Below are 26823 nucleotides of genomic sequence, written 5' to 3'. Positions count from 1 at the left end.
CTGATTGTGATGGAGGGGGAGCAACATAAAAATAACAGCAGCAGTTTCTGTATGGTGTGACCTTGAAACAGGGAACAGCAGTCAGCTTGGAAGAAGCACTAGGAGCAGTAAGATTTAATAGTTTTAATAAGAGGAATATTCCTGTGAGAAGATTTTGAAATTGGGTTGAGGGTGAGAATTACAAGCACAGAAGGCAAAATATTCCTAAACATATGTAAATCATAGTCTCCTCCTGCATGTGTCATAATGGAAATTTGAAGCTGCAAGTAGAAGGGGAAAGAGCAGGAGGGAAATCATATGTGGAGATTGGATCTGTGTAGCTGAGGACAGATAACAGGTGATCAGAGTTCCTTTGCTATAAGACCTCCATTTGATTGAATAACATAAAACTATTCATTTCTTAACCAAAGCCATATAATCTTGTTAAGATCTTTAACACTGACACGTACATGTACTTTATAAGCAAAGTGTCTGCACACAACCTTAGGCTCTATTTTTGTGCTCCTTTTCAGTTTTGTATGATTGAACATAGAATCTTTTATTTTGTAAAGTCCTCCAGTAAAATAACAATCCTGTATTTATTATGCTGTTTTCACACTGGAAATAATTGTCATTAAAATGTCACTCTTATAATACTTCAGGATGAAGAAGGTCAATTGTAAAAGAAGACACTTTTTTAAGCACCAGAGATGCCTTAGAGACCTCACTTCTATGAGCTTCGCTTCTTCAACTTTCACTGAATTTAATAGGAAATAAGGGTGCATAATACATTGAAAGATCAGAGGTATGATTAGCCACACTAGCAAAGGAAAAAGGGTCTATTTTATATATCTTTGGCATTTTTCCCAAGCAGAGGAGCCCACTTCCCCCATTAACATTTCATATGTTTGCACATTCAGGCTCCAAGCATCTAGTCACATCTGTGTGGATGCCTCCCTCACTGTAGAGTTGCATCAATTTCATTCTCTTGCAGGAGTAAAGCCCATGCAGTTCTGATTGCAGGTTTGGGGCTTTCAGGAGTTCAAAGTTTCTTAAAGAATTTTTACTCCCTAAACAGAGTATTCAGGAAACTATACATTATTTTATAAGTGCTGTATTTACTTCTAAAAAAAATACTTTAAAGATGCTAACATTCTAGCTATTTGGTTTTTAGACTTTCTACTCTCTTATACTGTGTGTTAATCTTTATATCTAATGCTAATCTTAACATTTCTTGTTACTGATTTGTTATGCAGTGGGCAAACTAAATAGGCAACACTTGTTCTTGGGAACTCAACTTGTCACTGGATTATGACTAGTGATAGAAATGTAGCCGTGTTAGTCTGGGGTAGTTGAAGCAAAATGCAGGACAATGTAGTACTTTAAAGACTAACAAGATGGTTTATTAGATGATGAGCTTTTGTGGGCCAGACCCACTTCCTCAGCTTCCACTATTTGATCTGAGGAAGTGGGTCTGGCCCACGAAAGCTCATCGTCTAATAAACCATCTTGTTAGTCTTTAAAGTGCTACATTGTCCTGCATTTTGGATTATGACTAACACTGTAGTGGGACTGTTGAATGCAGTAAAAGGACAGAAATGCATTTGGTTATTACCTGGACTAGACTAGATTGAAAGCACTTTCCAAATTTTTCATAGAATACGTGAAGCCAATTTGATAGAAGAAAATAGAAAGGCTCATAATTTGCTTGTCACCCTCCTTTCCCACTTCTTGTTGGCTATGTCCTTTTATTCCATTTCTAATGTTCTCTTGTTTGTATTGTCTCCTTCCCTTTTAGGTCTATCTGGGTTTTCCCACACTGTCTTATGAAGTAGGCAACTAGAAAGTGGTTTAAAATGCCACCATAATAAACTGTGGATAATTTTAACTGCTTCTGACTGGTCTGAAACCCAAACACTAAATTGGAACTTAAAATACGTCATTTTGAGAGAGAGATCAAAAAATAATAATCCTGGATAATGGTGCCATGGGAAAAAACATTTAAAATCTGTACGTAGTCCGTTTGCTCCATTATGAAAGCCTTTGTTTGATTGTAGAGGTATTATGCTGTGCATCTACTGGAAGAGAGAGAGAGTTCCTTCTGCAGCTAACTGCTGATTTATTTGGCCAATACAGAAATGGTATTTATAGCACGTAGATGGAGTATCATCAGCTGCTGGCTTGTCACAAGCTTGTTGGTTTATGATTAAGGGAACTAATAGGTAAGACTTGGGACCAGAGAAGTGGAGGCAAAATAAGCAAGCCAATCTTTCCTTCTGAAGACTTAATTATAAACTGTTCCATGAAGAATATAAGCTTCTGCGTAAGCAAGAGATTGTCAAGAGCTAAAAAAAAACCCTACTGATCTTCTTTGCTAAGTAACAGAAACAATAGGCTTAATGTGTAACTTGCAGATAGTAAGAGGGTCATGAGCATATAAGGGCAGAAGTGTGACAATTGTTTCCACTGTTTTACTTTCATAAATAGAGTCTAAGCTTGGATTTTAGTTATTTTATCAAACTTATTACTTGTCTGAGAGACTTAGATAATTAATGCAATACCTGTATGCGGTATTAATTTTGAAACCAATTTTCTCTGAGACATTTTAGGCAACAGACTGGTGACAGTTTTGTTCTTGTTTTTCTACAGATATAAACATCAAAAAAACAAGTCATGATGCGCCTTACCTTTTGCCTTGAAACGTGAATATCTCTTTCATACAAAGATGGCTGAGAGAACTGGAAAGATCCCCACAGGACAATTGTACATTGAAGTGGAATATGATTATGAGTATGAGGCAAAGGATAAAAAGATTGTGATAAAACAAGGGGAGAGATACGTCTTAGTAAAAAAGACTAATGATGATTGGTGGCAAGTCAAAAAGGATGAAAATTCCAAGCCCTTCTATGTGCCAGCACAATATGTGAAAGAAGTAACACGAAAAGCACTAATGCCACCTGTTAAACAATCAGGTGGACTGCCAAATAGTTCTTTGAAGCTGATACATAGTTTACAGAGGTCTACAGAAAATGTGAACAAGTCGCCAGAGCTTTCTAGTTTTGGAAAATCCTCTCCAGTTCAAGTGTCTAGCCTAGTTCGTGACGCCAATCAAAATCTGGGACCAGATAGTAACAAAGGTCAAAATCTTGGCCTGAGCCTGGACCTTTCCCAAAATAATGGAAAACTTAATAGTGAGTTACAATCCCCCAAGGTTTCCAGCCAGTACAGGACTCTCTCGGTGAGTCATTTCACTTGTCCAGAATTCATGGAGATAGAGAAGACTAGCTTCTCGCATGAACAGTCCTGTGATTCAGCAGGAGAAAATTCAGAAAAAATTCATCAGGATTCAGAATCTGGAGATGAACTCAGTAGCAGCTCCACAGAACAAGTGCAGGTAAGCTTAAACAGGATCTAAGTGATTTTTTTTCTTTATTATACATGTTTGACATACTTTACGATTGTTTTTAACTTGCTTCCTAAAATAAAGATTGGAAGATTGAGCTGAAATCTTCATTTAATATTTTTCATCTCATCTAGCGTGACATTGATTTGTCAAGTTAGAAAATTGGCCTGTATAATTTATTTGTAACAAAAAGTGCTTTGGTTTGTACTTACTCTCATTTACATTGCCTTGGGAATGAATGGAATAGAAGAACTTAAATTAGAGCTATTTTTTTTTCAGTGTTGAACGTATAGTTTGGAGATGCTGTGAATTTAAACACTTCTTCATGACTCTTCCCTAGAGGAAGCAAGCCCAGTACTTTTAATTTCAACTTTTGGGCTCACTGAATTTTAGTCTAGATGCATTATGGTCAGTAGCCATTATCATTGATTTCTTATTTATATTTGGATGTAGGAAAGCCATGAAATATGGAAAGGTGAATGTAATTAAAGTTTTAGTGGCTATGAAATGATATGTATCTCAAGACCATTCCTATCAAGCTTTAATTTTTAACTAATGGAAACTGACATTTTGTATTTTGAGAGGTATGCAGAGATATGTGAAAGTAGTGGTGGTGGCCAGGATGACTTCTTACCCAAGCTAGTTAGTGATAGCTTAAAAAAATTGTTTTTCTAGGCTAAAATAGCAAGCCCTGGTGTCTTGCCTATCTTGGGTTATCTTAGTCTCTTTTGGATTACTAGGGAGTGGAATGGAGAGATGACCAGTCTATCCCATAAAGGCTGCTAGAGGAGCTATTGATTGGTAATTACATTTTGATACTGCACTATTAATATATAAATGTAAGGCTCTGTGCTCTTTTCTAGTAGGAGAGGCACTTGAAATGGTGATATACAGTATCCCTGTAACAAATTCTATATTTCTTTTCACTTTTGCTGTGATATGCATTTTGAGTACATTCCAACAAACATTCATTTTGGTAAATCAGTTTATCATCTTGTTTAATACCCAAGAATATTTTAGTTTAAGGATGGTATTCCAATAAGGGTAGGCTAAAATTTAGAAATGAAATCTTGATTGTGTCTCTCTTAGCCGGAATTAGTTTGCTGAAAAACCACAATTAAGGCAATTCTTTATTTTAGGAAATTCCACAGCATAATTTTCAAAGCTTTAAGTGGTTTAACACAAAAACAGTACATTTGGTTACCTGGACTTTACACACATACATTTGAATCGAGGTACTTTAGTACAGTATCCTGATTTACATTGTTTGAGGGAATGTACAAGGAGCATTTTATTGGACAGTGTGTTAAGTGTCCTTGTAGGGTAATGGCAAAGTTTTTCTTATTCCTATTCAATAAGAGGTTAATTTATATTTTGAATCATGAGTATTTGTATTCCCTAACATTTTTAACCAACAAAATATAAGTAAATGTTCTCTTTATATGTATAATCCCTTTAAAAAAAAAAAATCCTGTTGGTCTTCTGTATTAGAGTTGGAAAAGACTTAGAGATGGGCAACAAAAATTGGGGTATTGAACAGCTTCAGTATGAAGAGAGATTAAAAGCTTGAGACTTTTCTGCTTGGGAAACAGATGACTAAAAGTTATATGATAGTGGTCTATATAATCTTGATCTAAGATTCCTCTAAACTGCCTGGCCACACAGCTGCCTATTAAGCCCTATATAGGAGCCCGGTCTGCCATGACTAGGGGACACGTGCCCCTCACCACCAGTCCCAGCACAGAGATGATGGGGCAGAGGGCAAGGCACTTCTCACCTTACCCCAAGCTGCTGTGGGGTGAGAGTTTCTTTCTCCCTGGGGTAGCCTGCACCACAAACGCTTCATCCTTAGCCCCAAGCCAGAGTTCTCATCCCTGAACTCCCTCCTGCACACCAAATCCTTCATTCCTGGCCCTATCCCAGAAACTGCACCTTAAGCCTTGAACCCTCTCTTGTACCCCAGACCTTCAGCCCCACCTGTGCCACATACTGTCCATGTGCAGAATGACTTTTCTTATGTGCACTAATATGGAGTGGATGTACCTGCTAGGGATCTTCACTAATGATTAATTCACTAGTCAAGTAGTCGATGGACTTTCCATTGACTACTTGACAAGCACTTCTATGTTCCGCCTTTGAAATGTATGAGAGTCCCAGCAGGGACTCTTGCATTTCAAAGCAGAAGCACCTTCATGGAGCCTGGGGTCAGCAGGGGACTCGGGCTAAGTCTACACTGCAGGCTTCTTGTGGCAAGAAGCTTTTTGCGGAACAGATCTTCTGCAAGATCTTCTTGCGCAAGAGTGCATTCGCATGGCAAAAGTGCATTGAAAAAGCAATGCACTTTTGTACAAGAGAGCGTCTAGACTGCATGGACACGCTCTCGAAAGGAAACTGATTGCTATTTACAGAATGGCCACCAGGGCACCTCTGCTTTTTTCGATTGCCTCTTTTTGTGCAACCCCCCCCATTGCTCATCCCCACACAAGAGTTCTTGCGCAAAAAGGAGGTATTCTTTGTAGAAGGAGGAATACCTACACCGGAAAAAACCCTCTGTTCTTTCGTTTTACTTGTGCAAGAATGTGCTTGAGGTGTGGATGCTCTGAGTTTTTGTGCAAAAACAGCCGGTTTTGTGCAAAAACACTGTAGTGTAGCCTTAGCCTCAGAGTCCCGTGCTGGCCCCAGGCTCCATGCTGCGCTTCTTCTTTGAAATGTACAAAAGCCCTCTCTGTGGACTTTTGTACATTTCAAAGCTGCCCCTCCACACGGAGCCCAGTATGGTGCTGCCGCTCAGTGTGGTGCTACCGCTTTGAAATGCCGAAACTCCCCAGCTGACCCTGGGCTCCATGCACTGCCCCCTTTAAGTATCGCACTCTTCTGCCCCCTCCCTTGCTGCTGATGGAGGCAACAAGGTGGGGGGGAGCGACTATCCGAGAAGCATCGATAAGCATTTGCTTATCAGATAGTCCGTTACATCCCTAGTATGTGCACATGGACATAAAAATTAAAGGAAACACTGATCTCGATTGATGTCTAGACATCAGTGAATAAAGAAATATTCCTTCACATAATGCACAAATTAGGGGTTACCCAATGAAATGAATAGGCAACCATTTAAAACAAAGAAAAGGAAATAGTTCTTCACAAAGCACAGGGACTGTGGAACTCATTGCCAGGGGATGTTGTGAAGGACAAAACTTAAAACAGGATTCAAAAAGAAAAACAACAACTAAAAACAAAAAAAAGTTCATGGATGATAGGATGCTCAGGGATGCAAACCCATGTTCTGAGTGTCCCTATCTTCATTTTGTCAGAAACTGAAAGTAGACAATGGGGGATCGATCACTTAATAACTGCCTGCTCTGTTCCTTCCCTCTTAAATACCTGGCATTGGTATAGAGCCATGATCACTAACAGGCCGATCGCGATCGACTGGTCGATCATGAGGCGTCCTGTCTGCCTCACCCCCATTTCCCTCCCACCCCCAGGGAGCCCCAGTACTTACCTTAAGTGAAAATGGAGGTAGTGTCGGCTTCCTGGGGATGGACAGAAGTCCCGCAGCTTAGCGCCACTTCTGGCGATTCCGGAAATGCGCTAGCTGCTCTGCTCGGTGTACTGCGGTAGGGACCATGGGCTCCCTGCACCGCACAGGAGAGGTGAGACAGCCTCGGGGGAGGTGTGCGCGGGGTTTCCTGGCGCACGTGGGGGGGGGGGATTGGCTCTGGGGTAGGTGCGCGCGGGGCTTCCCTGCGCTGGGGCGGTTGGCGCTGGGGCAAGAGCGTGTGGGGCTTCCCTGTGCGGGGGGAGGGGTTCTGCCCCGGGGCAGGCGTACGTGGGGGGCTTCCCTCTGATGCAGGGAGGGAGAGAGGGGTCGGCCCGGGGGAAGACACACTCTGGTTTCCCTCTGGGGGGGCGGGATCCTGGGAGGAGGCAGATGCAGGGGACTTTCTGCCTCCACTGGCACCCCACTCACCACAGAACACTGTCCCCAGCCCCCACTCCCCTGTCCCCAGCTACAGAACGCTGTTCCCACTCCCCTGTTCCCAGCTATACAACTCTGTCCCTATTCCCGTCCCCACTCCTCGAACTCTGTCCCCACTGGCACTCTGTCCCCTGCTGCAGAACCCTGTCCTCTGCCCTCCCGGCACTCTGTTCCCTCTCCCCTGCTTCCAGCCACAGAACTCTGTCCCCACAAAATGTATAATAATAAATGCTTCATTTTAGATTTAAATAGCATGAATAAAAAACAGACCATTTATTTCATAACTATAAACACGTGATTTTAATTTTATATATCGCATAACTTAAGAATAAACTTTATCAGAGTGTGAAAGTAAGGGCTGAGGATAGCAAGTGATAGACAGGAAGAGGAATAGAGGGCGGGGCTTCAAGGAAGGGGCGGGGCGGTAGATCTTCCTTCATCTGTTCTGAGATTTAAAAAGTGATCTTGGATGTAAAAAGGTTGGAGACCACTGGTATAGAGGCAGCAGTGCAGGGAGTCAGCAGCCCGTCTGGGGGTGCAACTGAGCTCCCGGACTCAGTGCAAGCCAGAACTGAGCCAGGCTGCCTGCCCACATGGTTCCCAATACACTTTAAATACAAAGTCAGAGTGGAGGTGGGTCCTGGATCTGGCACAAGCTGGAACTGAGCTGGGCTACTGGCCAGCCTGCTAAAATATTTCTGGCAATGGGGGTAAGAGGGGAATGTATGTAGTCTATAGTATTAACCGATAAGCTTTTGCTTATCAGTTAGTTGACTATACTATTACATCCCTATTAAGAATGAAATATATATTTAATGCTCTTTCAACAGAGACAAAATATTTAGTGGCCCATCAGCTGTTGTGGTGTGGTAACGTTCTGATGAAGTGGGTTTTACCCATGTAAGCTCATGATCCTACATTACAGAGAAGATCGAAGCTGATGCTGTCGATCTTCCAGAGTTGAACTTAATGGGTCTACTTAAGACAGCTAATTGAAGTGAGGGGGGTGCTCCAGTCGATACTCCTTGTGAAAGCAGGATAAGGGAAGTCAAAGGAAATAGTGTTCTTTCTTCGACTTCCTACAGTGTAGACAGCTACTTCAACTTCAGGTATTCAATAAACATGGCTAAAGTTGCATCTCTTAATTCGACTTTACCTCTAGTGTAGATGTACCCTAAGGTGCCATAGGACTACTTGTTCTTTTAAAAGTTAGACTAACATGGCTACCCCTCTGAGACTTCTATTTTCATGACAAGGCTGAGGGAACTCATTGTATTGTATTGTAGTTAAAACACTTTTTTATGCTTTCTATATTGCTTTGTACAGTAACACTAAAATGGGAGGAAACATGGTATTAGAAGCAACAAATCAATTCAATTTGTAGTATAAGTAGATGCAATTAGCATTTGCATGGCTGATCATGTCATACTTATTGATGTTTACAAGTTAGTCTTCAGCTAATTTTGGCAATATTTTGGCAACCAAATAGGACTAATTTTCATACATTTCTGAGGTGTTGAAGAGGAAAAAGGCAAATACCATGGATGCTTTTAATGTGTATGGGGATGGAAATCTTCATGGTGTTAAAAATGGCATGACCTATGATTTTAGCTGTAAGAAAATATGGCTTTGTTTATTAATATTGTTGTTTAGGTATTGTTTACTGCCATTACCTCAGGAAACAAGCAAACGAATGTTGACCGTGATTTGCAATTTTTTTTTTTATTTTTAAAGCAGTGGAGTAACTTAATCTCAACATATGGAATCTCAATCTTATTAAATGAAATATTTGACATTTTACTAGCCATAGGGATTAAAGCTCTAGTAATGCTGATGTCACTATTCCTATGTTGGCTTGTTTTAGATATTACAAATGCCAGCCGTCTCCACTGGAGCATCCCCCATGCTTTCAATAATCAGCATTGTTTAGCAGAAGTCAGCTGTGCAGAAATTAATGACTTAGAAAGCAGTTCTTATTGCTCTTAGTCTGTAGTTAGAACATCAAGTTCCAAAGTGGCAGGCACAATTGCATATTTTAATTTCACAAGGCAAGCTGATGCCTTTCTTTTTCATTGTAGAGTTAAGTCTTACACAGTCAGTACTATAAATTTAAGTTTACTGTGATACAATCAGAAGCTCACTTTTATCTCGTTAGATTGATTCAACTTTTATCCAAAAGTGAGATTGGTTTATTACATTTATTAAAATATATTGCATTCATTGTATTAATTTTAAGATTTAATTATTGTCTGTAAAGAAGCAATGCAGGGCTTAGGGTTTTAAGATGTTTCAGAAATATTAAGGGAGGAATTTATCAGCAGATAAGCCAGTTTCCAGATATGCTTCTGAAACTGTTTTTGACCGCTCTTAACAATTTCACCCAGGGTTTCTGTAAAGGTTTTAGGAAAGGATGTGTACAGGGTGCTTAAAACCTCACTCTGATGTCAGAAAAATAGTAAGTGTCTCAGGCCATGTCATTACATGCTGTGCTGGAGATCAATCTTTCGCTAAATCGAATGGCAGGGTCTAGTTAAGACCTACTAAACCAAGCACTGAGCGTGGCTCCAGTCAGCACCAGTATTCTTCATGACTGCTGATGGGAACATTTGCCGCCAGACTCCTACTACATTTAAAATGTAGAGACGCAGCGTCCCAGACCACCACGAGCCGGGACTGCTCGGTCCCGGCTCACGCTGAGTCCAGCAACCCTTGTTTGCGATGGCCTGCCTGGGCCTCTGCAAACGGGCTGCTTGGCGGAAGCAGCCCCTGTTTGCAGTGGGGGCCCAGCTCCCCATCGGGACACCCATGAATGGGCTGCTGCTGGAGCAGTCTCCCCTACCTCCCCCACTCTGCTGCCTCTGATAGAGGCAGCGTGAGTGGCAGGGGAGATGCAGCACTGTGGAGATGGTGCTGGGGAGAACCTGCTCCATTCGACTACTCGCAAACATCCCTATTGCGTACCTTAACCCAGCCTTCCAGGTCTAGTATAGACCTCGCCTCAGAATGTTAGAAGATATTTTTATACCGTTTTTGGCATTGATTAAACCCTACAAAGCATTATTGGAGGGGGAAGCTTAGAATCTAACTTGCTCATTACTAAGGATATCCATGTGTAATCGAGTCTGTGATTAATTGATTAGCCTAGGCTTATTGGTTAATCTTATCAACTACACACATTTCCCCCTTGCTGCCTTTGTATCAGAGGCAGCAAAGAGTGGGGAAGCAGGAACTGGTACCATGGGGAGCTGCTTTTAAGTTGGCTCACCATGAGCATCAGATCTGTGGAGCTGTTTGCTCCCACCACCCCAGTGCTGCTGCCTCTGACAGAAAGGCAGCAGTGCAGAGGACAAGGGGGGGCAGGTAGGAGCTGGTACACACAGGAAGCCAGCTTTCAAGCCAGCTCCTCACCCATATCCACTCACATGAGCTGCTTCCCCCTCCCCCCACGCAGCAGGTAGGGGAGATAGGGGAGGCTGCCACGAAGCAACCTCTGTCTGCAACGGGCTCAGGCTCCCTACTGGAGACTATTGAAGACTACCATAGTATATGACCCACTTTGTATAGCTTGCTTATTGGTCAGGAACTATATAACAGTGGTTCTCACCCTAGAGTCCAGGAGCCATAAGCAGGTTTCAGGAAGCCTGGACTGCCAAGCATGTCTTACATTAGACTCTCTGAGGCTCAGAGCAGAAATCTAAAGCCCTGTTGCACAGTACTGTGACATGGGGCTCTGAACCCCTCACCCAGGGGTGAAGCTGAAGGCTGAACAACTTAGCTTTGTGGTGTTCTCTGTGCCATTGCTCCAGACAGTTGCCCTCTTTGCTATCCTATAATATTAGCTGTAGCTGTTGTATGCAGAAAAACAGTTATGGCACAGGTGGGCTGTGAAGTTTTTCTAGCATTTTCAGGGGAGGTCTGGGAGAGAAAAAGGCTTGAGAGTCTCTGCTGTAGAGAAGTACATCTTCAACAAACATATTTAAATATTTAGTTATATTCTACTTGGCTTTTTGTCATCGCCATCTACACTAAAAGTATTAAACAAGAAGGAAAATGTAGTCATTTTGTTTATAGAACTCAGTAGCTTTTATTCTCTGTGTGACTAAGAACTGATTAAACTGCTAGAGCCAAAAGTAGCAAGTGATATTTTCCTCTTGCTTATCTGCTTCTGTGGTAGTCCTAGTGTCTGGAAGTTTGCAAATCATTATGTAGTTTATATCAACTGTAAGTATAAAGCGGTGGGAGTATTCCTAATAAGGGTAGCTATAGTGTACCTCTCTGATTTCTGAAGTTAGTCTCTATTGCCATTTATTTTGTAAGAGCACATATACTTCTGGTCTAAAGATAGTTTAGAAAAATGTTGCACCAATTAAGTCATGTTTTAATTAAAATATTGAGCATATGACTTAATATCATAAAATAACTTCTGTAATAAAATCATGCGCAGGTTTGGGTACCATCTGTTCAGCAGTTACATGGCACACAATTAACTTCAGCCTAGAGGACTTGAGTAATTCAACTTTAAGGTTTTATTCTGTAATTGGCACTCCCAATTTAGAATTTGTTCCTGTTTTACAGTTAGCTTATGTTCTGTCCCCATTTGTGATTTGAATAAGCAAGTACTTAACACTTTTTGATTATAGTACATTAATGTTGTTTACACAGATTTAAAAATCTTGAAGGGAATTGCTAAAGTCACTGAATTTGGGTAATCTTCCCTATAGTATGCATATGCCTACCATGGAGGCACTATAGTAGTGGTGAGGAACTTTATTGCTTTTTGCCCCCCTCCCTTTTCTGTTGTTGTTGTTGTTGTTGTGATCCTGACTACTTGAAAGAGCTAAGCTAAATCTTTGGTGGCTGTGTTTAAATGTTATCTTTTCCTATTCTGTGAAAAGTTATTGTAGTAGTAGGTTTTTGTTTTATTACAAATATAGACAGTGACCTATTTGCAAAGATTGCTGTCTTTCATCCTCTTTAGTAATTGACTATTGCATAAACTTGACGCACTAAGGGGGATTATCACTAGGATTCTGTCTTGCTTTGATTAATTCTGAGTAGTAAAGATCCTACAAATGGAGCTGACTTTTTACATTTACTGTTTCTCAAATGTATTTTTGTTTTTGATCATATTAAAACAAAGTAAGTTAACTAGTTTTACTTAGAAAATGTATATGTACACTGGTAAGCTTCTTTTGGGGAAATCACAAATCCCTGTTTAATTAGCAGCCTAACTTACAGGGGAGTTGTCATGTTCTTTAGGTTTCATATTTAACTTTTATTTTTGGAAATAAGCAGAACAAACAGCATATCTTTAATTTTATTCACAAGGTCCAAGAATTAGTAATATAAGAGAGGATATTGAAAAAATTCTGTTTACAAGATCTATACTTATTCAGACTGGTCATGTACACCAAATTCTATGCTGCACAAATAGCTTGGTTAATGTAGATCCCAAACATAAAGTGCCATGTGTAATATTTAAAACTGACTTAAAACAAGATCTGTGCCAAAATAATTAACATTCCCTCTACGAGGATGTCAACCTGTCGTCAACTACACGATTAATCGATAAGCCTCCCCTCCACCCCTGCTGCCTCTGAAGTGTTTTCAAAGGTCTCATCTATGCTACCAAGTTTGTCCACCAAACTTATGTTGACAACCAAAAGTTGACCAAACAAAAATGATCAAAAGGTGTTCAGATTTGCTCCCTCTGACAGATCACATTCACAGTGGGATGCCATCATGGACAGTGTGAGCAATGCATTTTGACTATGTATCCCACAGTGCAGTGTTATTAGAATGCAGAGCTGATCCCTATGCATCATGGGATTCCCTTAGGATTCTCCTACACCTAGAGCCTCCTTGGTTTCTGGGAGCCTCATCATGAGTAGCTCTGTGATCTCTCCATGCTGAGGAATGTCAAAGCAGCACAACAGTCTCTTCCCCTCACTACTCCTGCAGTAGTAGTCTGCCTGCCATTGTGTGTTCTGTAGTGCAGGCAGAACAGGAACATTCCAATGATTTATTCTTTGTTTCCCAGACGGAGCAGCACACAGTTGTCTTCCCCCATTTTTGAAATGGGAGGGCTGCATACCTGAAGGACAGCAGAAATGAAAAAACTGAGCAGAGCTATCAGGGTTGGGATGGTGAGATACTGGTGGAAGCCAGTTCTGTCGACAAATTACACAGCAGCGTCTAAACTGATTGATGATAAAGGGAGGGGAAAAGAAAAAGTCTCTCATAGGGCTGTTAGAGGCTGCGGGGGCAGGCAGCACTGCAGAGCTGGTGCTGGGGAGAACTGGCTTTTAAGCCATTCCTTCCCCCCCCCCCCCGCCTCTGATAACAAGGGTGGGGGAATGCATTTAGTCAACACGATTAACCAATATGTCTAGGCTTATTGATTAATTGTGTAGTCTACACGTTGACATCCATAGTGAACACTAGTTCTTGTTTTCACATATTGTAAATAAGTAGGCAGCATTATCTTCCATAAATGTAAACAATTTTTTGTCTTCGTGATTGATTGAACAAGAAATAGGGCTGAGTGGATTTGTAGGTGCTGAAGTTTTATATTGTTTTGTTTCTGAATGCAGTTAGGTAGCAAAAAAACTACGTTATAATATGCACTTTCATGATCGGGATTGCAAATATTTGCACTAAAAACGATGAGTATTTTTCAGTTCACCTCAAAACTATCTTAGTGCAGCCAAAAAATATAAAGTGATCATTGTATACTTGGTTATTGTAGCCAGTATACTTGAAATTCTAGAAAAACACGCAAAATATTTAATACATTTCAATAGTTACTTATATTTTTAACTGTGGGATTCAAACTCTATTTAATCATGATAAACTCAAATACATTAATTGTGTAAGTTAACTGCAGTTAGTTGACAGCCCTAGAAGAGTGCCTGTTTTCAGAACTTACAATGCTGACACTAAGAATGAAAATCGGTATTAGGAAAAGTCCCTGTAATTCCAAGATCTTAGTATCCCTTCCAGAATGTCAGCTTGAAAGACCCTTTACTCCCCAACTTTCATTTTATTTAGCAGTTAACCAACCCTCACCTTTATATTTTTTTCATGCTTTTTCCAGTTTTATACAACTGTAATCATGTCTTCTGACTCAATAAATCCATGTGGAATACCGTCAAACTTGATAATTGGATGTTACTTGCTTTGCTCTGTAGTTTGATTCTTTTTTTCCCCCTTCAAACTATGCTGATCAAATCTCTCTTGAAGAGTAAAGAGATGATGTTTGTCTGTGTTTCTTTCAGAGTATGTTGGTGTGATGTCTTCAACCTAAGGGTTAGTCCAGCTAACTAAAAAAACTTACCTTGGTTATGTAGAGCTTATCTGCTTACATACTGAAAACAAGTACTCTTTACCACCTTTTAGACTGAGGCAAAAAGTATAATACAAAGGATTGCAAAACTTTTAGTATAGAAGAATATGCTTTAAATTGTTTAACACAGTAACAACTATTAGTCCTGTGGCACCGTAGACTAACAAATGTATAGAATCATGAGCTTTTATGGGTAAAACCCGCTCATCCTTTGTTAGCCTTGAAGATACCACAGGACTACTTGGTGTTTTTAAAGTTAGAGACTACCTCTCTGTGACTTCTTACAGTGAGTGAAATGAGACCTTCAGTATAAAGATATAAAATACTATTCAATAAACAGTTTTACATTTCAAAGTTTGGACATTGAACATTTTGAACTTTAGCATTCTATGTATATAATAGTGTTACGTAAATGTTTCTCTTGTAGCTTAAAAGAGCTCCTAGTATGACTAGGAGAAAGGGATAAGCTGTTGGGTCTCCACACTTGTTTGTTGCTGTTGGATATCTCTGATAATGAGAACTTCCCTATTATGATAAGCTTTGGTTAGTAGAAATCTCTTAAACTGGGAGTTCCCCAACTTCCCAGCTGGCTTCCAAGGTGAGAATATCTCTGCCCTTTGTAGTTGTACCATTGGCAAGCAAGCAGGTAGCCTGTTGCAGGGATGTCCCCAGATTCCACCCCCTTCTTGCCCCAGCTGTCAACAAATTACATCGCTATGTTGCCCAAGTACTCAATTTTGGTTAGTGTTGAGTTACAAATCACTTGCATGCTGAGATGACGAAGTGTTGTTACCCTTATTGTATGACTAAATGGCTGTGTTTAGTCTCAGCAGGGCTGACAGTCTTGTTGGGTTCCTGGGCAATGTGTGTGTGTGGGGGGGGGGGGGGAAGAGACTGGCGACTGGCTCTGTGCTTCTAGAAGGGGCGAGGCTGGAGGCAGCCTGTGCTGGTCTGCCCTCAGAACCTCCCAAAGTGTGCTGTGATCTGGTGGTGCTTTAAAGGGCCTGGGACTCTGGCCGCTGCCACTCCTGCAGTAGCAGTGACCTGGAGCCCCAGGCCCTTTTGAATCAATGGGCCCTTGGACAAATGCCCTCTTTGCTCCCTTATCCCCCACCCCTGGTTGGCATGCCTGCTTAGTCTGTCCTAGTTGAGAGTGTTTCCTTCAATTGAAATGCACTAGGGATGTGAATGGTTAACCGCTTTACCGTCAGCAGGGGCTGTTCCGACTGGCCAGCCAGAGTAGACCCTCTCTGTGGCAGGCCCAGTTCAGTCCTGTGCCACAGGCCGGATCTACTCTAGCCCAGCAGGCTGGAGCAACTCCCATACCTGTACTCATTTGATCAGTTAACTGATTAAACTTAACATTTAACTGGCTAAGTAATTGTGATTTTAAATTCCTAAAATTCAGGGGCTAAACTGGCAGTTCTGATGCTAGATCCAAGTGGGGACAAGTGTTTTGCTTGACAATCTGCCTAAGAATCACCAACACTATTTGACTTGCCCCTCTTCACTGTTTAAAGTCAGAGCTGATTAGGCTCTATAGAGAGTATTTTGTTTTGTTAAGTGCTTAGACCTGCTGAGGGGCAGTGTTTATGTGGAAAAACAGCTTAATCTGCACCAGCAGTGAGAGTTGGAACCTCAAGAGACCAAGATGCAGAGTTCACAGTGGCAGATGGTAGCATCAGGTGATGGCACAAGACCATTGGCAACAGTGGTAGAGTGAACAGTTGGCTCAGCAAATAAGTGACCAGAGTGAGTGAGTGGTTGGAGAAAGAAGCAAGGTGCCTTCCCCCTTCCCTTTTCTGGAGGTGAATTTATGTGAAAGCATCTCTGAACTGAGTCTCCATTGACCCAGGGCAACACTGTGCGGGGTATAGTGGAGTGAAAAATGTTACAGGAACATTTCTTTGTGGGAACATTTCTTTTAGTGACTTTGCTCCAGAATGCTAGATTTGTGACTAGAAATGTGTATAAATACACATTTCCTAGTAGGCCAATATTTTAAAAATACATTATTTGCCACGATTGTCATCTCTCATCATTGCTATTTTAAGAGGTTATCTTGAGGGGCTTCTGTACTAAAGATTTTTATTATTAAAATCTTTACATAAGATTGGCCATATTGGGTCAGACCAGTAGTCCATCTGGCCCAGTATCCTTCGTTCCAAAAGGTGTTTCAGAAGGGAAGGGAATGAACAGAACAGGCAATAATCAAGTGATCCATCCTCTGTCATCCACTCCCAGCTTCTGACAAACAGAGGATAGGGGCCCTCAGCGCATGGTATTGTATCTCTGCCCATTCTGACATGGATGGATCTGTCCTCCAGGAACTTACCTAGTTCTTTTTTTACCCTGTTTATAATTTTGGCCTTTACAGCATCCCCTGGCAAATAATATTACAGGGTGATGGCACGTTGTATAAGGAAATACTTCGTTTTGATTTTTAAAATCTGCTGTTTATTGACGACATTGGATGTAGTGATGTTAGAGTGTAATCAAATAACTGATGCTTATTGGTGTTAATAGTATCAGTTACACTGAACAGGGAGTCGTGACAGGGCAGCAAAGCCTCCTCCCTGGAAGCCGGGCAGCAAGGGTTGCCTGCTCTGTTCCCGGGTAGGGATGTAAGTGAGTCATCGACTACCCAATAAGCCTAAGCTTATTGGGTAGTCAAGTTGACTACTTGACATCTTGTGAAAACAAAACTTTGCCATGACATAACCAGCGAACACTGCTGTCCATTAGTAGATGTGGGTTTTCGGAATCTACTTCCTCAATCAGTGACTAAAATTGATGGTGATTAAGGGCTTATGCAGGAATCCAGTTGACAATGTGAACAACCAGTCCCATTACATTTCTGAGTTTGGTTCCACAAGATTGCACACACAGTGCCTCCTGATGCACAATGCAATCAAAGTTCAAAAGCAGGCTGCTCAGCTGTTCTGACAAAAGAATAAGGAATCCTGACCATGCTTGTGTGTACAGACGGTTCACCTGACACAAGAGTATCCAAATGTGTATTTCTTGTTTACAAAGATCATCACGGTTTTAAGGATGTCTTCACTCCTTGTTTAATTTTTTTCATTGGTAATATTGTAATCGTTTCTTCATGCACAGCATTTCCACAAATATATTGTCCCAGAATACAAAATTGATTAACGTCACATTTGTCTCATCCAAAGCAAACAAAAAATAAGTAGCTGTACTCAGACTTTACATTCGTTCCTTGTCGATTTGATGGGCCATTTTCACAGCTCTGTCATCAACTGTTTTTGCCAATAATGAAATGTCTTTGATTTTGTCTTTGTTGTGAAACTTGTTAAATAGTTCATGACCAATTTTTGGCATGCATCTCTTCATGTAATCCGTGTCCGTGAAAGGCTTCCCATCTTGACTAATGCTGTAATGAGCCTGCAAAAGTTGCAGAGTTTAAGTGCACACCTTTTTTTGTCCAACTTTCATTTTTTGTCCAGCAGGCTATTTTGTCCAATGTTCATTTTTTGCTGCAGTGCCTCATGGCCTCTTTTGTGTCACTGTTGGGGTATTTTATAGTGAATGCTGCATGTTTTATCAAGAAATGCCATTCTAAATTTGATTTTTGTTTTTGTTTTTGTTTTGTTTTGTTTGAGGACAGTCTCTCACTATGAATGAGACTGTTTGGCTTCCAGACCTGTCCACGAATGCATAGGAATCTGCTCACTCCTTTTGAAAATGTCGGTACTTGTCATCTTTCTTTTTGTAATTTTTACTGTTGCGGGGGAGGGTCACAGAGTTCACCATCATGTATGATCAGGGCTCGACAAACTATGTAATCTACTTACCCGTGGCAAGTAGATTACAACCCGGAAGAGCCGGGTTTGGGTGATCTGTGAATGCGCAGATCGCCGGACAGCGCAGCTGGCGAGCAGGGCTCACTGCGGTTCGGCGAGCCCTGTATATGATGATGGGAAGATTTCTCAACCAATCAGAATATACATGACCTTTCTTTGCCCCCTCCCCTCATGAGTGGAGAGGATGGATGGTTTTAAAAGTAACAGTTAAAGGAGAAATAGATAAAAGACCCTCTTGACATGAATAATCATGTGTTTTTAAAATTTTGAATGAATTTTTATTTTAAAGTTGTGTTTTATTTTGGGAATGACAAAAGAATTGTATTTGGTTCTGTACTGAGCCATATTTAGCTCTAGAGCCATAGGATGCAAATGCCTGCTATATAGCATCACACAGCCAGTCGGAAAGATTTGATTCTGGCCTCACTTCCTCACAACTATTTGTACTTTCTCCCCAAGGAAAAAAAAAAAAGAAATCTTATTTACTTCACTCACCTATTTCATTGCATTGTAAAGCATGCTGGAGCATGTCTGTAAGGTGCCTGGCACAGTGGAGTCCAAATTAGGGCATCTAGGTGCTATTGTGACAAAAATAGAATCCCTAAATTTTGTGTGTCCTGGAAGAGCTCTGAAGGTGATATTGAAATTAAAAATGGTAGAATATTTGATGGAAAATAACTAGTTCAGTAGAGACAAATAATTGAAAGTGAAGCATAGGATTTGAATATTTTAGACTACCTTATTTTAAAACCCTTATACATATTCAGCTTAATTCTGAAACACATGGAAAGTAAAATTAAAAAGCTAAGCAAACAGTCTTGTTCTAAAAGCACTGAATTAGCACAAATTTATTTTCCCTTAGAGGAAAATGTTTCTAAATGTGCAAAAACCTTGCTTAAGGAAAATAAAGAGGAACAAAGAATACAGAAATGTATAATTTTAGTCAAGCTTTGCTTAGTAAAACTGTAAAGTGCAAGTCAAAGGACAAATATGTACATACAATGTTAAACTGCTTTTCGCATGGAGAATAGCATAATTTTGTGTGACTGCCAGTTTAACACCTCTCTACTTTCTGCTAAAACCCTCATACACAACTAATTAATAAACAATTAAGCCTATCAGTTTTGCATCTATGGCTCATGTTGAGGTAATTGCTAATCTCCTGCTAGTAGTAATACAATTGTGCACTTCTTGAATAGAGCACTTTTATAAAAATAACTACTTTAAAAGGACTATTGCTTTGGTACTAACCATTTGGGGCTAGTTTACCATGGGGTGAATGAACTTCTAGAGAATATTACTATGTTTTAGTAACATTCACCCAATTCTGTACAAATATTAGTGCCTGTTACATGTTCATTTTGAAATTACTGTAGCATATTACCATGACTATAGATATTCTATTTAAATAGATAGATTCCAAATATTTTATTCTCAAATAGTATTTAGTTATTAATTGGCTTATTAATGTTACTGTTTGGTTAAGACTACAAAGGCTTCAACATTAGATGTTTATAATATACTGTGCCTCCTGCTCGCTATCCTCGCCATCCCCACTCTCTCTGGGAGTAGATATCTGGCCGGCGGCAGGGTGTCTGGCCAGGGGGGATAATAGCAGGCTGGCGGAGGAGTCTGGACAGGGGGAGGGGTAGAGTGAGGGGAGTTCAGGGTCTCGGCAGGGTAGCGAGTGCAGGGGCTGGGGTTGCAGGGTCTCAGATTGGAGGAGTATGAGTGCAAGGTCTTGGCCAAGGCGGAGGTGGAGAAGGGGGGCAGGGCATGCAGCTTCCACCCTGTGGCACCGGAGGGCAGGAGGAAGGGAGGAAGGAATGAGGTAGGGCGTCAGAGGGGACGGCAGGATGCAGAGTGACATGATGATGTCACTCTGTCCTCCCGCAAGAAATCTTATATATAGGGAGAGGGAGAGAGGACTGAACAAACACACTGCCCACACATTTTTATAGACATGTTAACTATTATATTTGAAAAAGTCTTTGACTGATGTCACTAGCATAATTTGTTTTCCTTCATTATGTGCACACTAAATCAGTGGTTCTGAAATTGTAGGGCATGGCCCCCTAGAGATGCAGAGAGGAAGATGGGGGAAGGGATGCTCAGCAGTGCCCAAGGCCAGCTGCCACAGGGGGCAGGAAAGTAAGTGCCATGCTTCCAGCCCCTCTCTTCCACTAGACCAGCTTTGCATCAAGCCTCAGCTCCTGCTCCATTCCCAATTCTGCTTCCACCTTCAGCCCAATCTCTGTGTTGGCTGTTCAGAAATAGGGGTGGGGCACAATACTGAAAAAGTTTGAGCTCCCTGCACTAAGTGCTGGACTTGTTGTCTTTTCCATTAGAGAAGAGCATTGAAAAACTTATTAAAGGAGGAATTGAGGTGGGGGGGGGAGGCGGAGAGAATATGCCTACTTACAAAGAAATAGTAGATGCTTTTTTTGTTGAGAATTACCCAAATGCAAATGACTTGCACAGGGACTGTAAAACTTTAAGGGGTGCAAATTTTGATCATGCTGTGAATTGTAAATTGTTTCCTGCTGCGTAAATTAGGTAAATTATAATTCAATAACAAACTTTGTTAAAGAGGATTTAAATGTGCTCAGTGCTTTGTATTGTTCAAAATATGAAATTGGTGACAGCCAAATTTGTAAATCTATCAGGAAAAATACTGAACCACACAAAACAAGAACATTGGAAATCTGAGAATACATAATCTCAGTTAATTTGACAGTTAAAATAATATTTCAGACCCTTTGACATGGTTCCAAAGGGTCATTTGTGGGGTACCTAAATGTGTTCTGCTTAAAACCTTGATGATCATTAGGTGGAGTGAATAGTGGTTTTGAAGAAATTCTAAAGAATCTTAAGTACTTCAAACTTGTGATCTTTGTTCTGAGAAATCCTTCTTGAACATGGTACTTGTTAGATTGTTGTCTTATTCAGTGTGGGGATACCTGCCAGTCCCTTGTTAGTACTCCCTAACTTAGTAGCATGCGGGCCACAGAGAAGATCCATGAGGTGTCTGGAATATGAGTGTAGATTTGGGATGCATAGAGGGTTTTTGGAGTTGGGAGGGGCCAAGGCAAATGAAAATTGCTGCTGCTGATAGGAATGGTTGTGGATCAGTTGGATGGTGCAGACTGCTTCAGTTCCTGCTTGTACCGGGTTCCCCGTTGTGCTTCTGCCATTGAAATGTAGTAAGAGCCACAGATGGCTCTTCCTGTATTTCAAAGGCAGATGCGCAGCAGGGATAGTTAGTGCCTTATCGAGTAATCGAATTTCTGTTGACTAGCTGATTAGCTGATTAATTGAAATTTAACATCCTTACTACCAACCTCAACTCTTCTGCTTTATTTTGTGGTGATTTACCCTTGTGTCTTTTGAGAATCTGGTGATGGTGAGAATGGATGTAAAATCTCATTTAATTAGTTAACTGGTTAAATCAAATGTTAAGTTTAACTAGTTAACCCATTAAGTGGGATCCTGTGGGCGGGGCTGCTGCTCCTGGCTCCGTAGTGGGCCTGGCAGGGCTGGAGCAGCGCTCTGGCCATGGCAGGCCGCAGGCTGCTCCTGTCCATTGGTTAACCAGTTACTGTAAGCATCACCCAGTAATGTTATCTGGTTACTTGTTCATAGCCCGACTGATCCAGGCAGGATTATTGAGGAAAACTTGTGGAAGTGGCATGACTGGGTTTCCTGGATTCACCTCACTGGTGTACATCTATTTTTTTATCTTGTGCTCTCTGGTCTAGAATTAATATAATCATAGAATACTAGAACTGGAAGCGACCTTGAGAGATCATCAAGTCCAGTTCCCTGCCCTCATGGCAGGACCAAACACCATCATCCAACCTGCTCTTAAATATCTTCAGTGATGGAGATTCCACAACCTCCCTAGGCAATTTATTCCAGTGTTTAACCACCCTGACAGTTGGGAAGACTTCTCTAATGTCCAACGTAAATCTCCTGTGCTGCAGTTATGCCCACTGCTTCTTGTCCTATACTCAGAGGCCAAGGAGAACAATTTTTCTCCCTCTTCCTTTGTAACACCCTTTTAGATACTTGAAAACTGCTATCATATCCTTTCTCAGTCTTCTCTTTTCTAAACTAAACAAGCCTAATTCTTTCAGTCTTCCTTCATAGGTCATGTTTTCTAGACTTTTAATCATTTTGTTGCTTTTCTCTGTTTGAAGAGGTCATAACAAAGTTGTCATAATTGACAATAACAGCAGCATAACTGGGCAAATCACAGGTATCATCAAGCAGCCTTCCATTATAGCTGGCATTGGTGGGGCATGCTGGTAATTCAGATAGGTTCCAGCATCTGGCTGTATTGGCGAAGAAAGAAGAGGAAGGGGCTGAGCAGTTATACTACTAAGAACAGTAACTATTTACTACAGACTCGTCAGGTTCTATTATGCGCAAGATAGGTACTCTTAGAACTTATTTAAAACTCCTGACCCTAACAATGCTGGTTTTTACAAATGAAGGTGCAATGGATGAGTGTTGGATGCCTGTTTAATGTGTGCTATAAAAGTGCTTGTGATAAGAAGCTTTAAATACATTGCTATGGGCTGCATTTTATCATTATTATAAGATGGTGTTTTACATCTTCACATCTAGCATAACAAAAGTAAAGGAAGGATTAACTGTACCTCTCACCCAATTATTGTAAATGGCCACTGCCACTTGGCTCCAGCCCATAGAGCTACCACTACTGCCCTCTATGCAGCTGCTCTGGCCCCGGCCCTTGGAACTAGTGCCGCTGCCCACTATGTGGCTGCTCTGGTCCTGGCCGCCAGAGCTGCCCACTGCCCAGCTGCTCCCAGAGTGGGCCGTGTGGCTGGTGGCCCCTAGCGTTCTGCCAAGTGGAGCTGGAAGAACTCGCCACTCACCTTTCCAGCAGGAAAGTGAGTGGCAAGCCCTACTGTATTGCTCTGCGAAAGAGGTGGGCAGGCTTAAATTTGTTTGTGCATGGCCGCACAGGCGCGTACCTTACAGGGAGCTATGATGGCCACCTCAACCGTCCTATGGCTGGAACAGTCCCCTCATACTCAGGTTAGCATATGGGTCCTTGGGTGAGCTGGAGCTGGCAGCAGGGGTCGGGATCCCTCTGAACTCACCTCAGCGGTACCAAAACAAATCAGATTCAAAATAAGGTATAGTTTCTAAGTGAAGCCTTTTAACCGTTGGAACAATGTCTAGGGATATAGCAGTTTCTCCATTAGTTGGAGTCTTTAAAGACAGACATCTGTCTGAAAAATGATCGCTAGTTCAGCCAGAAGTTAGGGGATTAGTGTACGAATCACTGACTGAAATATTGACTGGTTATTCAGCAGGTTGGACTAAATGATTGCAATTGTCCTTCCAGTATTAAAATCTCTATGAAATCCTGACCCTACTAAAGTCAAGTTTTGACATGACTTAGATGCAGGACACCCCTACACTCTTATTAATTGTTGATTCAGTCAGTCATGTTGAAGTCCTTTATTAAAAAAACCCCAAAAAACAGAAACCCAGCATCTCATCCTTTTTTGAGTAATCTTAACCCCTCTTTTATTAATGGACTTAATTCTCATTAGAACTCTTCTAATTCCATTAACAGATTTGTAAAAGCTTTTTTATTCCTCTGAACTCGTATGAATCCTTTTTATTTTTACTGTGAATGTCAGAGATCTAACATACTTTAATAATAAGAGAATCTCACAAAATGAGTATGAACACAAATAGAAAAATAGTGAGGAATCTGGCATATACTCCAGACCTGCAAAAGGGACCTAAAACTATATGGAAATGTTCATTTGAGTCTATAAAGATGGCTAGATATTATAAAGTTGGTGTTTATAATAAAATGCAGACATTCACTGGGGGAAGGCTATAAATGAAGCCTACTGCTATTGTTTGCCTGCACTGTTGGAAGTTGTCATGCTGAAAGATGGTCATTGTGCAAGACTATGCCAGATGTAAATGAAATTCTTGTTACAGACACTGTTGAGCATAAATCAATTTTATGTGGGTCCATCATGGGTCAGAGAAAGGGCATACAGGGAAAGAAGAAGCTAAACGGTGGGTAACAATTACTGTTCTTTCTGTTCTAATACCACCAAGAATTTGTATATTACTAGTTTCTGTGCATTTGCATCCTCTGTAAACATGAACAGAAAATTAAAAACATTTTTCATTCTTCCAGCTCCAAAATGTTGAGCTGTAAATTAAATATCTTTTAAAACATTTTCCTCTAAGGGAATTTTTTTTTGCTAATTCAGCGCTTTTAGAACAACTAATAGTAAGATTGAACTGTAAATTGGTAGCTCATTATCCTTTAGAAAATTTAGAAATTTTCAACATTTGTAGAAGCATTTCAGATTGGTTTAGGCTGAAACTACTTTTGTTTTGGGAGTAATTTATCTTGTATTACAAGTAAAGATGTAAAATCCTGTTTGTTTCGTTAGCAGGTTAAACATGAAGTTTAATTGGTTAACCAATTAAAGGGGAGAGCAAGCGGGAGGGGGGTGGAGTACTCCATTCTGCCTCTTGCCTGGGCAGGAGCAGTCCCCCTCTGTCTGCAGCGGCTATACTGGAGTGCTCTCCTTCCCAGCCTGACTGGAGCAGCTCCTGCCTGTGTTGCATCTGGGCCCACCGCAGACAGGGGTTGCTCCAGCCCCCATTGGTTAACTGGAATCTGCTAACGGTGTTGCTTACCAGTTAATAGTTCACATCTGTAATTCTAAATATACTTTAGCATCATTGCTAATGGGGATTCATTTAATCTACTGCTTTAAATAATTACACAAGAGTAAAAGCAGATCAAATGTATGGAAAGTTGGTCTCATGATGAATTTAGTATTTTTATGTAGTAAATACTGTATGCAGCAATCCTAGCAATCTGCATGTAATTTAAGACCTGATATAGATGTTTTTTAAGTATAGGGTCACTGTGTGTGTATCAATATTGCAGACAAAATGTATGGATAGAGTGAATTAAACCACTCTATTAACCCTTTTTTCATTTGTAAGTCCCCAAAACATTTCAAATGGAGGTGTGGACCCCTTTGGAAATCTGTGTCATAATCTGCATATCTCACACTGAAAATCATTGTTCTAAATAATATTTTGCGCTAACTACTAGAGCCCTGCAAATCCTTGGACATCAGTTTTATATCCGCATTTAGGGATGGAGATATCGGTTGGACATTTTTACAAAATTTGTATCTGCATGCACATCTGCATCCATGCAGGGCTCTACTAATTACAGAGTGCTAGTTTAGGTGTTTTTATTAGGTATTTCAATCCTTACTTTAATGATTCCAATATAATAGTGATACAAATTATATTTTCCAGTTGACCATTAACTTTTTTTGACATCAGCATATCTTGAAATCTTTATGGCACACATGCTAGTGTGCCTGATTTTTTTTAATGTAAAAAATTAATAAAAATGTTAACTGTAACTAATGATAAATCTATTGGTTACACTGTTAACTGCTTCTGGGGCTTCTGGCAGCACTATACAGTTTGACCAGTAATGGTTACCGATAAGCATCCCTCGCATTTACCACTAACATAATGAATTTTTTAGTACAGCTTAAATAATAGAGAGATGTCTGTGTCTGTGTCTGTGGTAGGTAGTCTTTTATTGGACCAACATCTTTTGGTCAGAGACAAGCTTTTGAACCACACAGAGCTGTTCATTGCCTGGGAAAAGTACTGAGGGCATCACAGTTAGTCCAGTAAAAGATATTACCTCACACAGGGTGTGTCTAGACTACTACATCCCTCTGTCAGCCGAGGGATGTAAAAGAAGCACTTTGAAAGTGCTAATGAAGCTGGGATTTAAATATCCTGTGTTTTGTTTGCATAATCACGTAATGGCGCTTTTTCGAAAAAGCGCTATTTTTTGAAATTGAAACCGCATTCAAGACGTGGTTCTTTGGAAAATGGGGCGCTTTTTTGAAAGATCCTATAACCCCTGAAGGTTTATGCATCTAGACTGCGCTTTAAATTTCGAAATAGCGCTTTTTTCAAAAGAGCACCAGTACGTGATTATGCAAATGAAATGTGGGATATTTAAATCCCAGCTTCATTTGAACTTTCGAAGTGCTTCATTTACATCCCTCTGCCAACAGAGAATGTAGTCTAGATCATCGGTTCTCAAACTTTTTGGGCTCTGGAGCCCTTTACATGTGTAAAAATGTATGTGGAGCCCCAGAGGTCCACTGATTGTATATGTTGTGCCTATCGATGTTTCCAGTTTGTCAATCTTGCGGAGCCCCTGGAGATG

At 40.8% G+C, this 26823-nt stretch overlaps 1 protein-coding gene across 10 annotated transcripts in view; it reads left to right on the top strand.

The window, feature by feature from the left end:
• ARHGAP12 (Rho GTPase activating protein 12) overlaps positions 1–26823 on the top strand; it is a 142446-nt gene that overhangs the window by 5399 nt on the left and 110224 nt on the right. For 8 of the 10 annotated variants that reach the window (XM_075922649.2, XM_075922658.2, XM_075922659.2 and 5 more), the window contains exon 2: positions 2629–3373. In XM_075922649.2, the coding sequence (XP_075778764.1) occupies positions 2705–3373 (669 nt within the window). In that variant the 5' untranslated portion in view covers positions 2629–2704. Of the gene's footprint in view, positions 1–641; positions 785–1770; positions 1990–2628; positions 3374–26823 lie in introns of those variants that run through there. The other 2 variants (XM_075922650.2, XM_075922651.2) reach the window with 2 other exon arrangements.

This window comes from Pelodiscus sinensis, chromosome 2 (genome assembly GCF_052426305.1).
Source record: "Pelodiscus sinensis isolate ZL-2025 chromosome 2, ASM5242630v1, whole genome shotgun sequence".
NCBI classification, from domain to species: domain Eukaryota; kingdom Metazoa; phylum Chordata; order Testudines; family Trionychidae; genus Pelodiscus; species Pelodiscus sinensis.
Note: the sequence above shows the minus strand (reverse complement) of the source record. Positions and strands in the feature narration are given on the sequence as shown.